At 55.9% G+C, this 12,781-nt stretch overlaps 1 protein-coding gene across 2 annotated transcripts in view; it reads right to left on the reverse strand.

Moving 5' to 3' along the window:
- The window catches only part of MINDY4 (MINDY lysine 48 deubiquitinase 4), a 103,202-nt gene that overhangs the window by 34,462 nt on the left and 55,959 nt on the right, over positions 1 to 12,781 (reverse strand). For both annotated transcript variants that reach the window (XM_045792919.2, XM_087860934.1), the window contains exons 10-12: positions 4,997 to 5,098; positions 3,333 to 3,396; positions 2,174 to 2,239 (exon numbers count right to left, since the gene is read on the reverse strand). In XM_045792919.2, coding sequence (XP_045648875.1) covers positions 2,174 to 2,239; positions 3,333 to 3,396; positions 4,997 to 5,098 — 232 coding nt within the window. The remainder of the gene's footprint in view (positions 1 to 2,173; positions 2,240 to 3,332; positions 3,397 to 4,996; positions 5,099 to 12,781) is intronic.

Consider the following 12,781-nt stretch of genomic DNA (forward strand, 5'->3'; position numbering starts at 1 on the left):
AGGGGGAGCAGTAATGAACACACAGCAAGGAGGCTATTTATTTTGGGCAGAGATGGTTCAGTGTTCATTCCCAGGCCTGGCACGAGGAACCCCTTAGGCCCAAGCCATGAAAAATGGATTTGGTGAGGGTAGTGCTGAGGCAGCTCAACGGCTTCCAGCAAAAACATAATTAAACGGTGGGGGAAAACACCACCTTCCCGGGTGAGGAGGGCCAAAGACTGACCGCAGGCACACAGGGACCAGAGCCAAGTGAGGAGGGGGAGTCGCTCTGGGGCCCGAGGAATGACAGGAAGAAGGCAGCCCCTCCCCTGGCACCAGCCCCACTCTCTGAACCGCTTCCACAGTTGCTGTCTTGCTTGGGCTTCGCTGACACCCTGGGGTACGGACCGAGGGAGGAGGGGGACCCCATTTCACAGACGAGGACGTACAAAGCCTTGCTGCTGAGGTACCACCCCGGCCGGGGCCATTGGTGGGTGAGGACAGGCCCTCGGAGCCTGTGAGCGATTGCCCCAGGGCCCTCCTCTGCCCCTAGAAGGTTCCCAGGGCACTTCCCGGGGGTGAGCACAGGTGCCCAGGGCCCTATCCCCTGGTCTAATGACACGCACGGAGTCCGAGCGGGCCTCGCTCGGCTCGGGGACGCACCGCTGCATTCTCACAACGCTGAGAGCAGTTAAGAGTAGGAGCCTTCCTGCTTACTTAGATCACTCCTGGCACTTCGTTTAGAAGACGTTCTTTTCCATGAGTTTAAGCTTCTTTAAAAACCTCTGTCGGACCATTAAGAGCGGGAAGTATCTGCTAACTGCTCCATCCTCCGTTTTCTGGGCCAGGCAACTGAGGCCGTGATGCTCCTGAGGCCACATGTGGCCGGGGGATAAGCTAGAGGAGGTGCCCAGGCCCCTGCTCCACGCCCCCACAGCTGCTCTGGACCAGCCCGTGAGCATGCTGCATCAGCAGACAGCCCACTGGGTTACGCCCATGGAGAACCAGAGGGAGCCAGGGACAGGGAGCAAGTGATGGCCGGCGGAGGCCAGGACCCCTCCCACGTCAGAGCCCCTCCCTCGCACCTCCCAGAAAGGCCAGACAGAACAGTCAGTGCAGAAAAGGCAGCGTCATAAGCTGAGGACATGGGCCAGGGTCCTTGAGCTGAATTATCCCTAAGCAACAGCTCTGGGACAGAAAATGTGGGGTGAATCAGTGCCTAGATGACTCAGAGCAGGGGCCATTTTCCTACCTAAGAAGCATCTGTGCCGTCAGGGCTGGCACTCTTCCTAGGCTATGCTCAGACCATCAGCACCTTCGGGGAACAAGAGGAGAATATTCCAGCAGCAGGAGTGTCCAGCCTGGTCCCACCTCTGGCAGTTCTCCACCCTCTGGGCTCACCAGCAAATCCTCTGTTGCCTTCTCCAGAACCTAAAAGAGCTGGTCCCACAGCTCAGAAGGCTGAAGGAGAGGCACAGAGGAGGCACGGAGCATTTGCTAGCACACCAGGAGAGAAGGGCTCAGCGCTCTTTCTTTCCTTCCGTCCTGACACACAGACATCAGAAAATGAGACCCTGCAGTTGGGGATCTCAGAGGTCATCTCTTGGCCTTGGCTCGTGCTGCACCCTGCCTCTGTAATGCGTCCCCCTCATTTCCACATGTCCACAGCTAACAGTCTCAAGGGGGCCTTAAATAATCATGATAATGGTGATCATAACATCAACAACAAAAGCTAAAGTCAATGACAACATCGAGCCCGGCACTAGTTCTAAGTACAGTTGTTATCAGCCCCATTTTACAGATGAGGAAACTGAGGCACAGGGGGCCTAAAGAAGTTGCCCAAGGTTACAGAGCTACTATGTAAGGGTTGAACCCTAGATTCAAACCCAGGCTGAAGGCCCCAGAGATCATATCCTTTACCATGGAGGCTTCAACTCCCTCCTCCACAAAGCCAGCGAGGCTACAGCCCTTCTCTGAATCCCCGTAGCACTCTGTGCTGTTCAGGCCCTGGACGTGTCCCACCCCATCTCACAGCAAGGAGCGGGTGCACAGACCCCCTCCAGCAGACACGGTGCTGGAGGACACAGCCAGCCAGCCAGGACACCAAGCAAGGTCCTGTGTCCAGCAGGGTCCCCACCAAAGAAAGCAGATGGCTTAACAACGCACATCCCCCCAAATAAACCATGGGCCATACCTGATGGATGCTTTGTTGAAGAAAAGTCACCAGCTCCTCATAGCAGGTCAAACTATACATTGTGAGCTGGGGAGACATGAACCCACAGTGTGAGCCGCCCGAGCCCCACAGACACTTCCGTGTCCCGTCCCGGCTTCAGTAGCTACAAGACCCCACTTGGGAATGTCCCTGCAGTCACAGTGGCAACCCCAAGAGCTGGGCAGTGAGGCACCCCCATGCCTATGTGTGACTTAAAAGGCGGACAGGGCCCAGCTGGGGTCTCTGGGGTCAAGTCCGCCCCGCCAGCCTCACCAGGCCTACAGAGCCCAGGAATGGAGCCACCGGGGAGCTAAAGCAAAGGAGCCAGCATCACGCATGGCCCGCCCTGACAAGTGGGGCTGCACCTCTGCGGGCCAGTCACAGGTATCCGAGAAGCACCTGGGGGCTCAGGGGGGCCAGGGCGAGCATCCCATCCAACAGGCCACTGCTGGGCCAGCTCTGCGCCCAGCAGGCAGTGTCCTGAGTTCAGCGGGAAGCGTGAGTCTGTCTCCTTTGTTTTGTCGGGCAGCTCGGGGAAAAAAGCCACTTGTAGAGAAAACACCCAACCAGGTGAGACCCCTAACTAGGATCCTAGGGCCACATGTGCCCAAACTTAGGTCAAAGGGAACAAACTAGGTCAAACAAAAACCCTCCGTGAAGAGGAGGCACGTTTGTGGGAAATGTCCCTGTGTGAGGATATAATCCGCACGTCTCCCATTTCTTTCCTTTTCTTGGTCTGGCTTCATGGCTGGTGCTCTGTTCCCCCACTCTCTAACCCCCGCTCTGTCTCCACACCACTCCCCTGCCCTCTCACGACCCCAGCGAGGGTGCTGAGGAGACACAGAGGGACAGAGACGGCTGCGGCTTTGCCAGAAGGCATCACGCAGGGACCGCTCTTCTCTGTACAGCCTCCATGTGACAGGGCGCCCATCAGCCTTTTGGCCACAAGAGCAGTTCTGGCGAGAGCCCGCTCCCCAGCCCCCCAACCCGGCCCCCACCCCAATCCCAGGTGGAGGATCTGCTAGCCTGGGCTGCAGGGAGGGCTGGCCCATCCCCAGCGGAGGGAGGATTTACTTATATGAAAGGAGACTGTCCCCAAACAAAGCCAAAGGTTGCGTGATAATTTTCCAGAAAGCCGTACTGTTTCTAAGACTCCATCTGCTTTGTATTTCCCTGTTGGACTGAACTGCTGTGTTCCTGAAGCCCTAAAAAGGAAAGGGAGATGCATGAGTCCTCTGCATGGAGAGAAGACGTGCCCTTGAGCCAGGGCGAAACCACATGTGCCATTAACTGAGCACAAATCGGAAGGTGGCTCCGGGGGAGAGAACGGGACCCAGGGTTTCTCATTTCTTCCCCGGTCTGACCTCACGCACTGGGCTGGGCCCAGAGGACGCCACAAGTGGGGGTGGGGAAAGGAACGGAAAAAAGACAGCAGAAGGAGAGCTTGGGGTAACCAAACCCAGGGCCTGGCAGGAGCGAGTCTACCTCTCACCCACAACTGACAAACAGATTTCCAGACGAAGGGATGCTGACTTGCCCTTCGTTTTCAGGGCCGTGAGGAATTCCAGACTCTAGCCTGGGACTCCCCACCCCAAGCCCATCACCATCTGTCTACACAACAGTGGGCGTGTGCGGCCCAGGGGCAGGCACTAGAAGCGGGTTTGGGTGGGGGGCCCACGGTGCCGTTAGCCTGCTGCGTAGGCTGGGAGCAGCTGCTACCTCTCTCTGGCCTTCTGTCTGCTTATCTGGAAAACGGGAAGAAATTGAATTTTTGCCCCATCTGCCTTCAGGGCTGCCATGCAGATCCTAAGGGCCAGGGTTAATGCATAGTAACATACGTATTCACTGGAACACGAGTACCAAGGACAAGCACTCCATAGGAACAATGACAATAATACCTAACAGCAGACATTGTCCTAAGCACTTGATGTTTATTATTACACACCCTTTATTTATACAGATAAATGATTTAAATGGATAGATAATATTATCAGTTATTATATACAATTTATTTAGATTGACTCATTTAATTCTCACAGTCACTCTACCAGATAATCCTTACTATCATCCACATTTTCCAGATGAGTCAACAAATGAAGCACAGAGAGGTTGAGTCAACTGCCCAAGGTCACACAGCCAATAAACTCCCAGCATTGGGAGTTAGTCTCTGAAACCCCTTCTCTTAAGCAGTATGCTCTACTGACCATTGTACCCCACCAGAGTGTAGTCTTTGGCCCCAAAAGGCACCCCTTTTACTTAAGCTTAGCCACAGGCCTGGGATGAAGTGATGCTTCCACTCTGAAGGGCCAGGCAGAAGAGCCGGCAAACCACCCATGTGCACCACGGATGGCGTCCTCTACCTACAGCATGATAAAGCGGCAGGGGACGTTTCTTCCTCCACTGAACGGGGGTCCAAGTGACAGTGAATGGGAGCATGCTCTGGGGACTAGGAGAGAGGTATGGGGCAGAGGGTGACTGGTTCCTGAGAGGTCCGGAGCAGAGAAATAGGGGAGCAGGCTGCCTAGGCCAGAGGTCTCCTCTGATGGGCTGTGTCCCCCAAGGCTTCCCACGGAGGAGGGCCAGGCAGGCACACGACCCCAGCAAAGAAGAGCCTGGAGCTGCGTGGAGGTCTCTCCAGGCCTCTCCCCATGCTGGTGTGGCACACAGGGCCGGCATCCGGGAGGACACACAGACAAGCTGGGTGGGAAGACGACTGCCCCGAGGATGGTAAAGCACACAGCCAGCTTGCCTGCAGCTGGGCCAACGTGTGAGTGGGCCCCGTGCCCCACCCTGGGAAGCACTCACAGTGTGACCACGGCTCTCTCACGGCCCCCGGCCCGCCATATGATGTCCGCAATGGCCAGAGCGAGGCAGTGGGTCCTGCGGGCATTGGAAGGCTGCAGCTGCCTGCAGAGGAAAAAGAGAGTGTGTTTATGCCTGTGGGGACACAAGCCAGGACAGGGCAGCCCTGTAGCAGATGGCCTATTCTTTCCTCTGCCACATAGAGAGGGCCCTGCATCCCAAGGACTTCATGCAGCAGGGCCTCCTCTTACGACGGCCAAGGGAAGCGTCCTGAGGGAGAGGCCCCAGGTGGGGCTGGAGGAGGAGTAGGTTGAGGAAACGGCCCCAGGGGAGCAGAGGGGACCCTGGAGGCTTGGCAGGGCCGTGAGTTCTGACGGAGCCCAGGAGGCCGTGCTGAATGTACTTGGGAACTCCTGCCTTCCCGAGGCAAGGTAGCCATCCCAGGCAGATGTCTGGTACTGCCCTGACCCAGCCTTGGCCACGCCCAGCATCCAGGCCCCTGGAGACAGCGGCTGTGCAGGCAGGTGCCCTTCACTCCCACCAGCCACAAGAAATGAGATCATGGGTACAGAGGGGAAAGCAGACTAACTTGCTGGTCACTTACATATAGGGTGTGGGATGGGGGAGAGGAAGGATTCAGGGTAATCTCTGGGGGGTTAGTGGTGCACAGTGGGGCTGCCAACTGAAATGAGGAATACAGAGCAGAGAGGAGGACTGGGGGAGCAGCTGGAGGTGCACGTGGGACCCCTAGGTGAAGCTACCTGACACACGGAAAGCCCAGGAGAGCATCGGGGCTGAGGATAGGTTTATACAACACCAGCACGTGAGGAGTCCTTGCCACTGTGAGGGGCTAAGATTTCCCAGAGAGAGGATGAGGAAGGGCAGAGGTGGTGGCCAAGGATGAAACCCCACAGGACTCTGGTGTACCAGGGAAGCAGAGGAAGGCAGGAAGGGGCACGGCAGTAGGGGCACGGCTGGGAGACGGTGCTGTTACACAGTCCTAGGAGCAAATGGGCTTTGAGCAAAACAGGCAGTCAGCAATGTCAAAAATGGCAGAGAGACGCCTTATGATAGAAATGGTAACACAGAAGCCCTGGTGCATAAAATAAGCAACAGGGAAGAACAGGCAACAGCCTGATAGAGACACTTCTTTCAGTTTCCAGGGCTTTTCCAGGGCTCCCAGAGCTGTACTTCTTGCCTACCACTGGAGTCTACGAATTTTTTTCTAAATTCTTAGAAAAATTAAATTCTTACAAAAGCAGCCTGAGTGTTAGGCTCTTCCTAACAAACAAAGGTGCCTTGATGAAGACCCTGCTGAGGCACAAAGGAATACATGGTGGGGGGCAAGGGGTGGGGGTGGGGGTTCTATGTTTTCAGTGGCCAACTAACACCTGAGCTCCATGCTGAGCTGTGGGGGGAGAAAGAAAACTGAAGAAATGGGAACCAGGAGACCAGGACACAGGTCACCGTGATGGGCAGCATGTGGTCACTTCCCAGTGCCTGAGACACAGAGCATCTAGGCTGTCCCTATGCCTTTAACATGGGAGGTAAACAACATAACCGTCCCTCAGTTTCCCCTTCCATAAACTGGAGATGATACTAGTACATCCTCCATAGTATCGGGAGCTTTAAACAAGGTGACATGTGTAGGGTCCATAGCCCAGTGCCTAGCATGGGGCGAATGTTCAATAATGGACACTTATCACTATTGTCTTTATGGAAACATCAAGTCCCCACCTTGGCCGTGGTGACAGGAAGGTGAAGTCCTACCATCTGGTGTGAAAGTGACAACAAGCCCCTGACACCAGGCCATCCTTCAAACCTAATGAGACAAATAAGTCCTCAACCACTTGAAAAATGAAATGGCAGACTGCCTGCTACTTGCGCAGCCTCTGGAAGCCCGCCATGCTGCTCGAGGAAATGGTTACCACGCCATCACCAAACCAGGCAGCCTGGGCTGTGGGGAGAGCACTGGCCCGGGTCACCATAGACTATGAAAACAAAGGTGAGGAAATGATGTGCTGGGTTTCCGGAGAGGTGATGCCAAGGACGGAGAGGGGCCTGGAAAACAGGGCTTGTCGGACAAAGGAGAAAGGATTGGACATTTATCCCCTTGGATTCAGAACCTGTGAAAGTCGGCTTTGTCATCCCCACAGCTCCTGTTTCCTGCCCTGCCCCCACCCAGGTGACCATCACATCCTGTCAAACACACCTCCTGAGGACCCTTGTCAATCCCCTTCCTGCCCGTGCCAGGGACCAGGGTGCCCTGCTCCCCAGCTGAGTTGTTACAGCCAGTCCCTGACCAGCATTTCTGCTCCATCTTGTCGCAGTGGGCTCTTCCTACAACACAAGTGTGACCAGGGTACCCCCCAGTTAGAACCCTTACCGGGGCTAGGAGTTGTGCAAACTTGTGTCAGGACTGCAAACTCTGCCTGGAACATCTGTGCTGGGAAACCCGCAGACATGGAACTAAGAGGTCACCTTTCACACACTCACCGTGTTCGACACTAGCCGGCTAAAGCAAGTCATGTGCTTGACTGAAAGCTTCTCAGTGTAGTCACAAATAAGATTTGAAAAGCCAACATATATTGAGGACCTATCATGTGCCAAGCACCATTAGAAACACTTCACATGTATTATTTCATTAACCATTAAAGCTACCCTATAATGGCGGCAGTATTACTGCTTTTAAATGGGGAAACTGAGGCACAGAGACTAAGAGATTCACCCAAGGTCACACACAGTTAGTAAAGTTGGAACAGTTAACACAGCATTGAGGGGGGAAGGAGAGCTTGAGGAAGTGGAACCAACTGTCTGGAGCTCTTGGCTTTAGGAACCAGCACCCCTCTGCCTTCAAGCCTGTCTCTTGGGCACCGTGCAACACTACAGAGCGATCTGGCTCCTCCGTCCGGCCCATGTCTTCCTGATCTCACAGACGGGTTACAGAACCCCTGAACCTCTGCGTTTCTACACCAAAGTCCTCATTCTTTTCACTGGCTTCCATTTAGAAACTCTTCTAGTCTCTCCATCCTTCCCTGGGCCCCAGTTTGCTCTTTTAAGACACATCTTTCCAGAAGACGCAATGGGAAAGTGCAGTGGTCAGGCCTGGGTTTGGTTCCTGGCTCCCGGGCCTTGGAAAAGCCCCTGGCCCTCGCCGGCCTTCACCTTCCCACACAGATGTGCACACCCAGCCACATGCCCCCAGGCATCATTCCAGTACTGCCATTTCTGCCGCGTAACTGGCCCCAGGGCTGTCCGCGCAGATGACGAGAGCAAGGGGGCGCTGTGGTGAGTCACCCAAACTCCAGCTTCAAACTCCCTGCTTCGGCCTGCAAAACCCCAATGACGAGGGTGGTCCTGTATCGCCTTCCTCGGTCAGACGCACCCTCGTCAAACTCCTACCATGCCTCTAGCACCCAGCCAGGCTTTCCAACCAAGAGAAGTTTCTTTAAGCGTCTAATTCCTCATGGGAGGGGTGCAGGATGAGGACATTTGTCTCTGGGTGCTGGGGGGCGTAGGCGCGTAACACAGCCTGCATGTTTGCCCACACTACGCAAGTCCTTCAGATTAAAGAGATGTTCTGATCCTAACTATCTCGAGATAGCCTTACCCGTCCACTCTGAGGAGCCCAGCAGTTCGAGCCTACCAACCACCCAGAGGAAGGCTGGTGGATGACCGTAGCCTTTCTGCTCCCTGCCAGGCTCACAAGCTGCTGCAGGCCGTGGAAAAAAGCCTGGTCCGGGGACCAGCGGACTTGGGGTCCAAGCCTGGCTCTGCCACTGGTGTTCAGATAGGCCTCAGACAGGGGCCCCTCCTTCTCTGGGCCTTGAATTTCGCAATTTCAAAGGGAAGAGGAGGTGAGGGGACCACATCCTTGTCTGTGGCTCTCTCCAGGCCTGCAGGGGAGTGAGGCTCGTCGTCTCTTCCCACAGCCACCGGCACAACCCCTCCTCAAGGGGAAAAACACAGAGTCTTGCCGCCTGGCTCTGTCCTCCCTGACTGAGGAGAGGCCAGCTGCTGGCCTGACAGAGTGGGTCCTAATGAAGCCAGACAGCCCCGCAGAAAAAACAGCACCCCTGCCAAGAGGACTTTATTTCAGCATGACTTCCCTGGAGGGCGCAGTCAATCCCCCACGCAGCTTTCACAGAATCGCTCCCCATCGGGGCCGGGCGGAGGGCACGAGAAGGGGCTCTCTACCAGCAACTCCAGCGTGGAAAGGCCCCCAGGTCCTGCAAGGGCCCCCAGGGCCCAGAGCTGGGCAGCTGCAGATGCTACTTCAGTGTGGCAGCTTGAGCCACCATGACGTTCCTGAAGAGAAGAGGAGCCACCTGCATTTTTTTTTTTAAGTTGGTCATTTCTGAAATCCTGGAATTTCAGAGTCAAAAGGAAGTACCAAAGCTCGAACCCAGCTCAGCACACACCGCCCATGCAGAAACATCAAAGACCCAACCTGTCGATACTAAGATTATACAAATAAATCAATGAAACCAGAGGAGCTGGGCATGAAGAGGGGCCCCTACAGGGCTGTCAGCCTTTGCTCGCACGAGGTGTTTGCTGTATTACTCTTTGTGCTTCTGTATTGCGTTCTTCCAAATTAGGGGAAATGGGGAGGGGGTGCCCAGAAGGCCTCTGTAAAACACAGAGCCGCACCTGGTCACTGAGAGTCCGTCTCGGGGTCCAGCATGTGAGTGTTTCAAACACAGGCCATCAGCCTCCTGGCGCCAGCCCCTCCTGACCTCTCAGGCTCTCCCGCTGCTCAGAGTCTCCGCTGGGGCACAGCAGAGTGGGACGGCAGACAGGGCTCAGCTGCAGATGCCAGGAGTGACCCTGGGTGAGCATCTTCCCTCTCTGAGCCTCGGTTTCCCCTATGCCTGCTTACACAGCCCTTGATGATTTACAAAGGACTGTGTTTGCATTTCCTTGTTGAGCCAAACTCAGGCAAGACAGAGATTCACCAATGGAGAAGGGGAGGCTCAGCAGCCCAGGTCTCTGGACCCAGCCTTGCAGGGCCTCACCACAGAGAGCAACAACCCAGACACTGCTTTCACTTCCCTCCTCAGCTGCCAGCCCTGAGCACCACCAGCCCCTTGCTCCCCTGGCCTTTGTTTGACCCAAGTCCTAGCTTGAAGCCAGAAGAACTCTCCCTTCCCACCCCGAATTGCCCTCCAGCCCCTGAGGCAGGCTGGAAGCTCAGCAAACCCAGCCCCACGGCAGAGGAAATGGGAGAAGGAAACACAGGACTGGGGGTGGGGGGGCGGGGGGCAGCTGATGCCCCTTGCCTACAGCCCATCACCACTGGGACCTCCCCTAGCTGGTCCCCCCCCTTGAGCTACCTCTTCCTGAGCCCTTGCTAGAGCCCCAGTGGCTGGAGGCAAAAAGCCAGCCCACTGCGCTCGGCTTGCATGGAGATGGGGCCTGCCTGCAGCACCTGGGGCAGCAGGGGGTGGGGGCAGAGAGGGGAGGGACTTACCAGGAGCACCCAAGGTTGTGGGGCTCCCAAGAAAACTGAGGTCACTCTTCTGCGGCATGAATCCTTCCATGCTTCCTGGAGGTGGGGGCCCTGGCCAGCAAGCCGAGTTCCCTGGATACTCCACGCAGACCTCTTCTGGTTGAGGCAGGCAGCCAGACTGGGGCTCTTTCCCACCTGCCGCACCCCTACATATACCCCCCAGCAGCTCCTTCTTCCCCCTTCTCCCTCTGTCTACCCACCACTGCCCCTACGACCCAGCTCAGACCCACCAGCTTGGCCACCGAGAGCTTTCAATCTAGGCTGGCCCCGACTCCTCTGTCAGAGTCCCAGCTGACAGGGAGCCCATGGGAGCCAAGGCTGCCCTCCCGCCCCCACCTTCCCAGCAAAGATTTGATGGAACTCTCCATCTAGCTGGCGCTTAAATAGACACCTGTCAGCCTAAACTGGGGTCTGAGTCCATGCTTGGCCAGTGGCTGACTGACAGACGGTAGGAGGTGGAGAGAACCTCACTTCCCACCCACTGACCTGGTTTTCTTTCTACCTACAGCCCAACTTGTACCCATAAACAAGATGGCTTTTTTTCCTTCCAAGCCCTGGCTCCCCTCTCTGGTGTGGAGAGCAGGGCACTCCCCGGAGAATGTACCTGTGAATCCAGAGGCTAGAACACCCCCTCAGTCGTGTGTGGAGTGGGCAACAAGAATCAAGCCTGCCTTGTGTGTGCCCTGGGCAGAAACAGCCCTTCCTGGAACCAACTTAAACACCCATCCCAACCATTGGGAAACAATCCACAACTTCCCCCCAAGTACAAAGTCCAAGTTCAAAAGCAGCTCTGGATGAGAAGAGGGCTGAAATGAATTATGAGACATCTCCCATGAGGGCCAAGGCCAAAGCTGGACCCAAGTGGCTGGTGAAGGCCCTGAGGCCCCTCTGGCAGCCTGGCCCTGACCCATCCACCAGCCCTAGGTCTCACCCTGCCCCCCCATAAACTCTGCCCCGGCCACCCAGGTCAGCTCTCAACTCCCCTCCCCGCCCTGCTCTCACTGCCCTCGGGCCTTGCTCTGCACATGCTGTTCTCCTTACTGGAACACCATTCCCTCCCCTCCCTGTGAGTCTGGATAACTCATGCATTTGTGCGTGCGTTCATTCAACAAAAATTCTGAGGGCCTCTTCTGTGGACTAGGCCCTGGGCTGGATGCCAGGGACAGCCTGTGAACCAGGCAGCCCAGGAAGGCCCCTGTTCTCATGGGGCTGGTGTTCCCAGGGGGTGGCGGGCTGGAGGTGCGACGGTGGATAGGTAATGATGTCAGGGAACAAGGGCACCAAGGGGAGGCCTTGGAGCGGGCCGGGGTGCATCTCAACTAGGGAAGGCCTCCCCGACATCAAGGCCTCTACGTGGTGAAGAACCCAGGAAGAAGTCTGAGGGATGTGCTGGGAAGGGGGAAATTGAGGGAGGAACGAGTACATGTAAGGGTGTGTGTGAAGCCAGCTGGAAGTCCTGATGATCTCCAGACCTCAGCGGAATTCGAATGTCAGCCCTCCAACAGGCCTGCCCCACCCCGTTCAGGTCCAGGTGAACGCTGAGCGTCTGGCACACCCCCGGGGAGCCCCCTGTTTGTCTGGCTCTCATGCTCAATCGTAGGTGCTGTGAAGGCAAGGCCTCGGCTGTCCTCTGGAGCCCTGGATTCCTTCAAAGCACCTGCCAAGCCCTCCCGGCATGCTCTTTCCAGGGCAAGGAAGGCAGGTGGGCAGGCAGGTGCGTGTGCACTTGAGGACAGTCCCTGCACCCTTTGAGGGCAGCCAGAGGTCCCTCATTTAGCAAGTTCCACTCGGTTGGGAGCATTCCAGAACACCAAGCACTGTGCTGGCTCTCCAGGAGAGTCAGCAGCACGGTCTCTGCCCACACTGTGGGCAGCATTTTGCTGGCTGGCCTTTCAGAGGCCCTGCACAGACAGGAGAAGTTATGTTTGCACTGGTTTGTTGGGGGGGGCAGTGCGGGTATGGAGAAGAACAAGGACGAGGTGAGATCCTGCTGTGGAAATGTTAGGTCACTCTGCTCTGGGTATATAGCTGGGCTATGCTGCTAATTAGCATCTTTTAGCTTGAGACAAAACCCCTTGATGATTACTTTGTAATTAGACAAGTTATATTATTAGACAAATTCTAAAATGCTGAGCATGAAGAGCTACCTATCTAAGGCAAAATCCTCTAAGCTGGTAAAAGATGTTTCATTTTTCCTGGGCTTGGCAGGATATCTGGGGAGCCAGCGTCCCTCCCAGGAATCTGAACGCAGACAAATGCAGAATGGGCCTTGTTGTCTT

Source organism: Ursus americanus, chromosome 3, assembly GCF_024610735.1.
Source record: "Ursus americanus isolate L20-20 chromosome 3, mUrsAme1.1.p, whole genome shotgun sequence".
NCBI classification, from domain to species: domain Eukaryota; kingdom Metazoa; phylum Chordata; class Mammalia; order Carnivora; family Ursidae; genus Ursus; species Ursus americanus.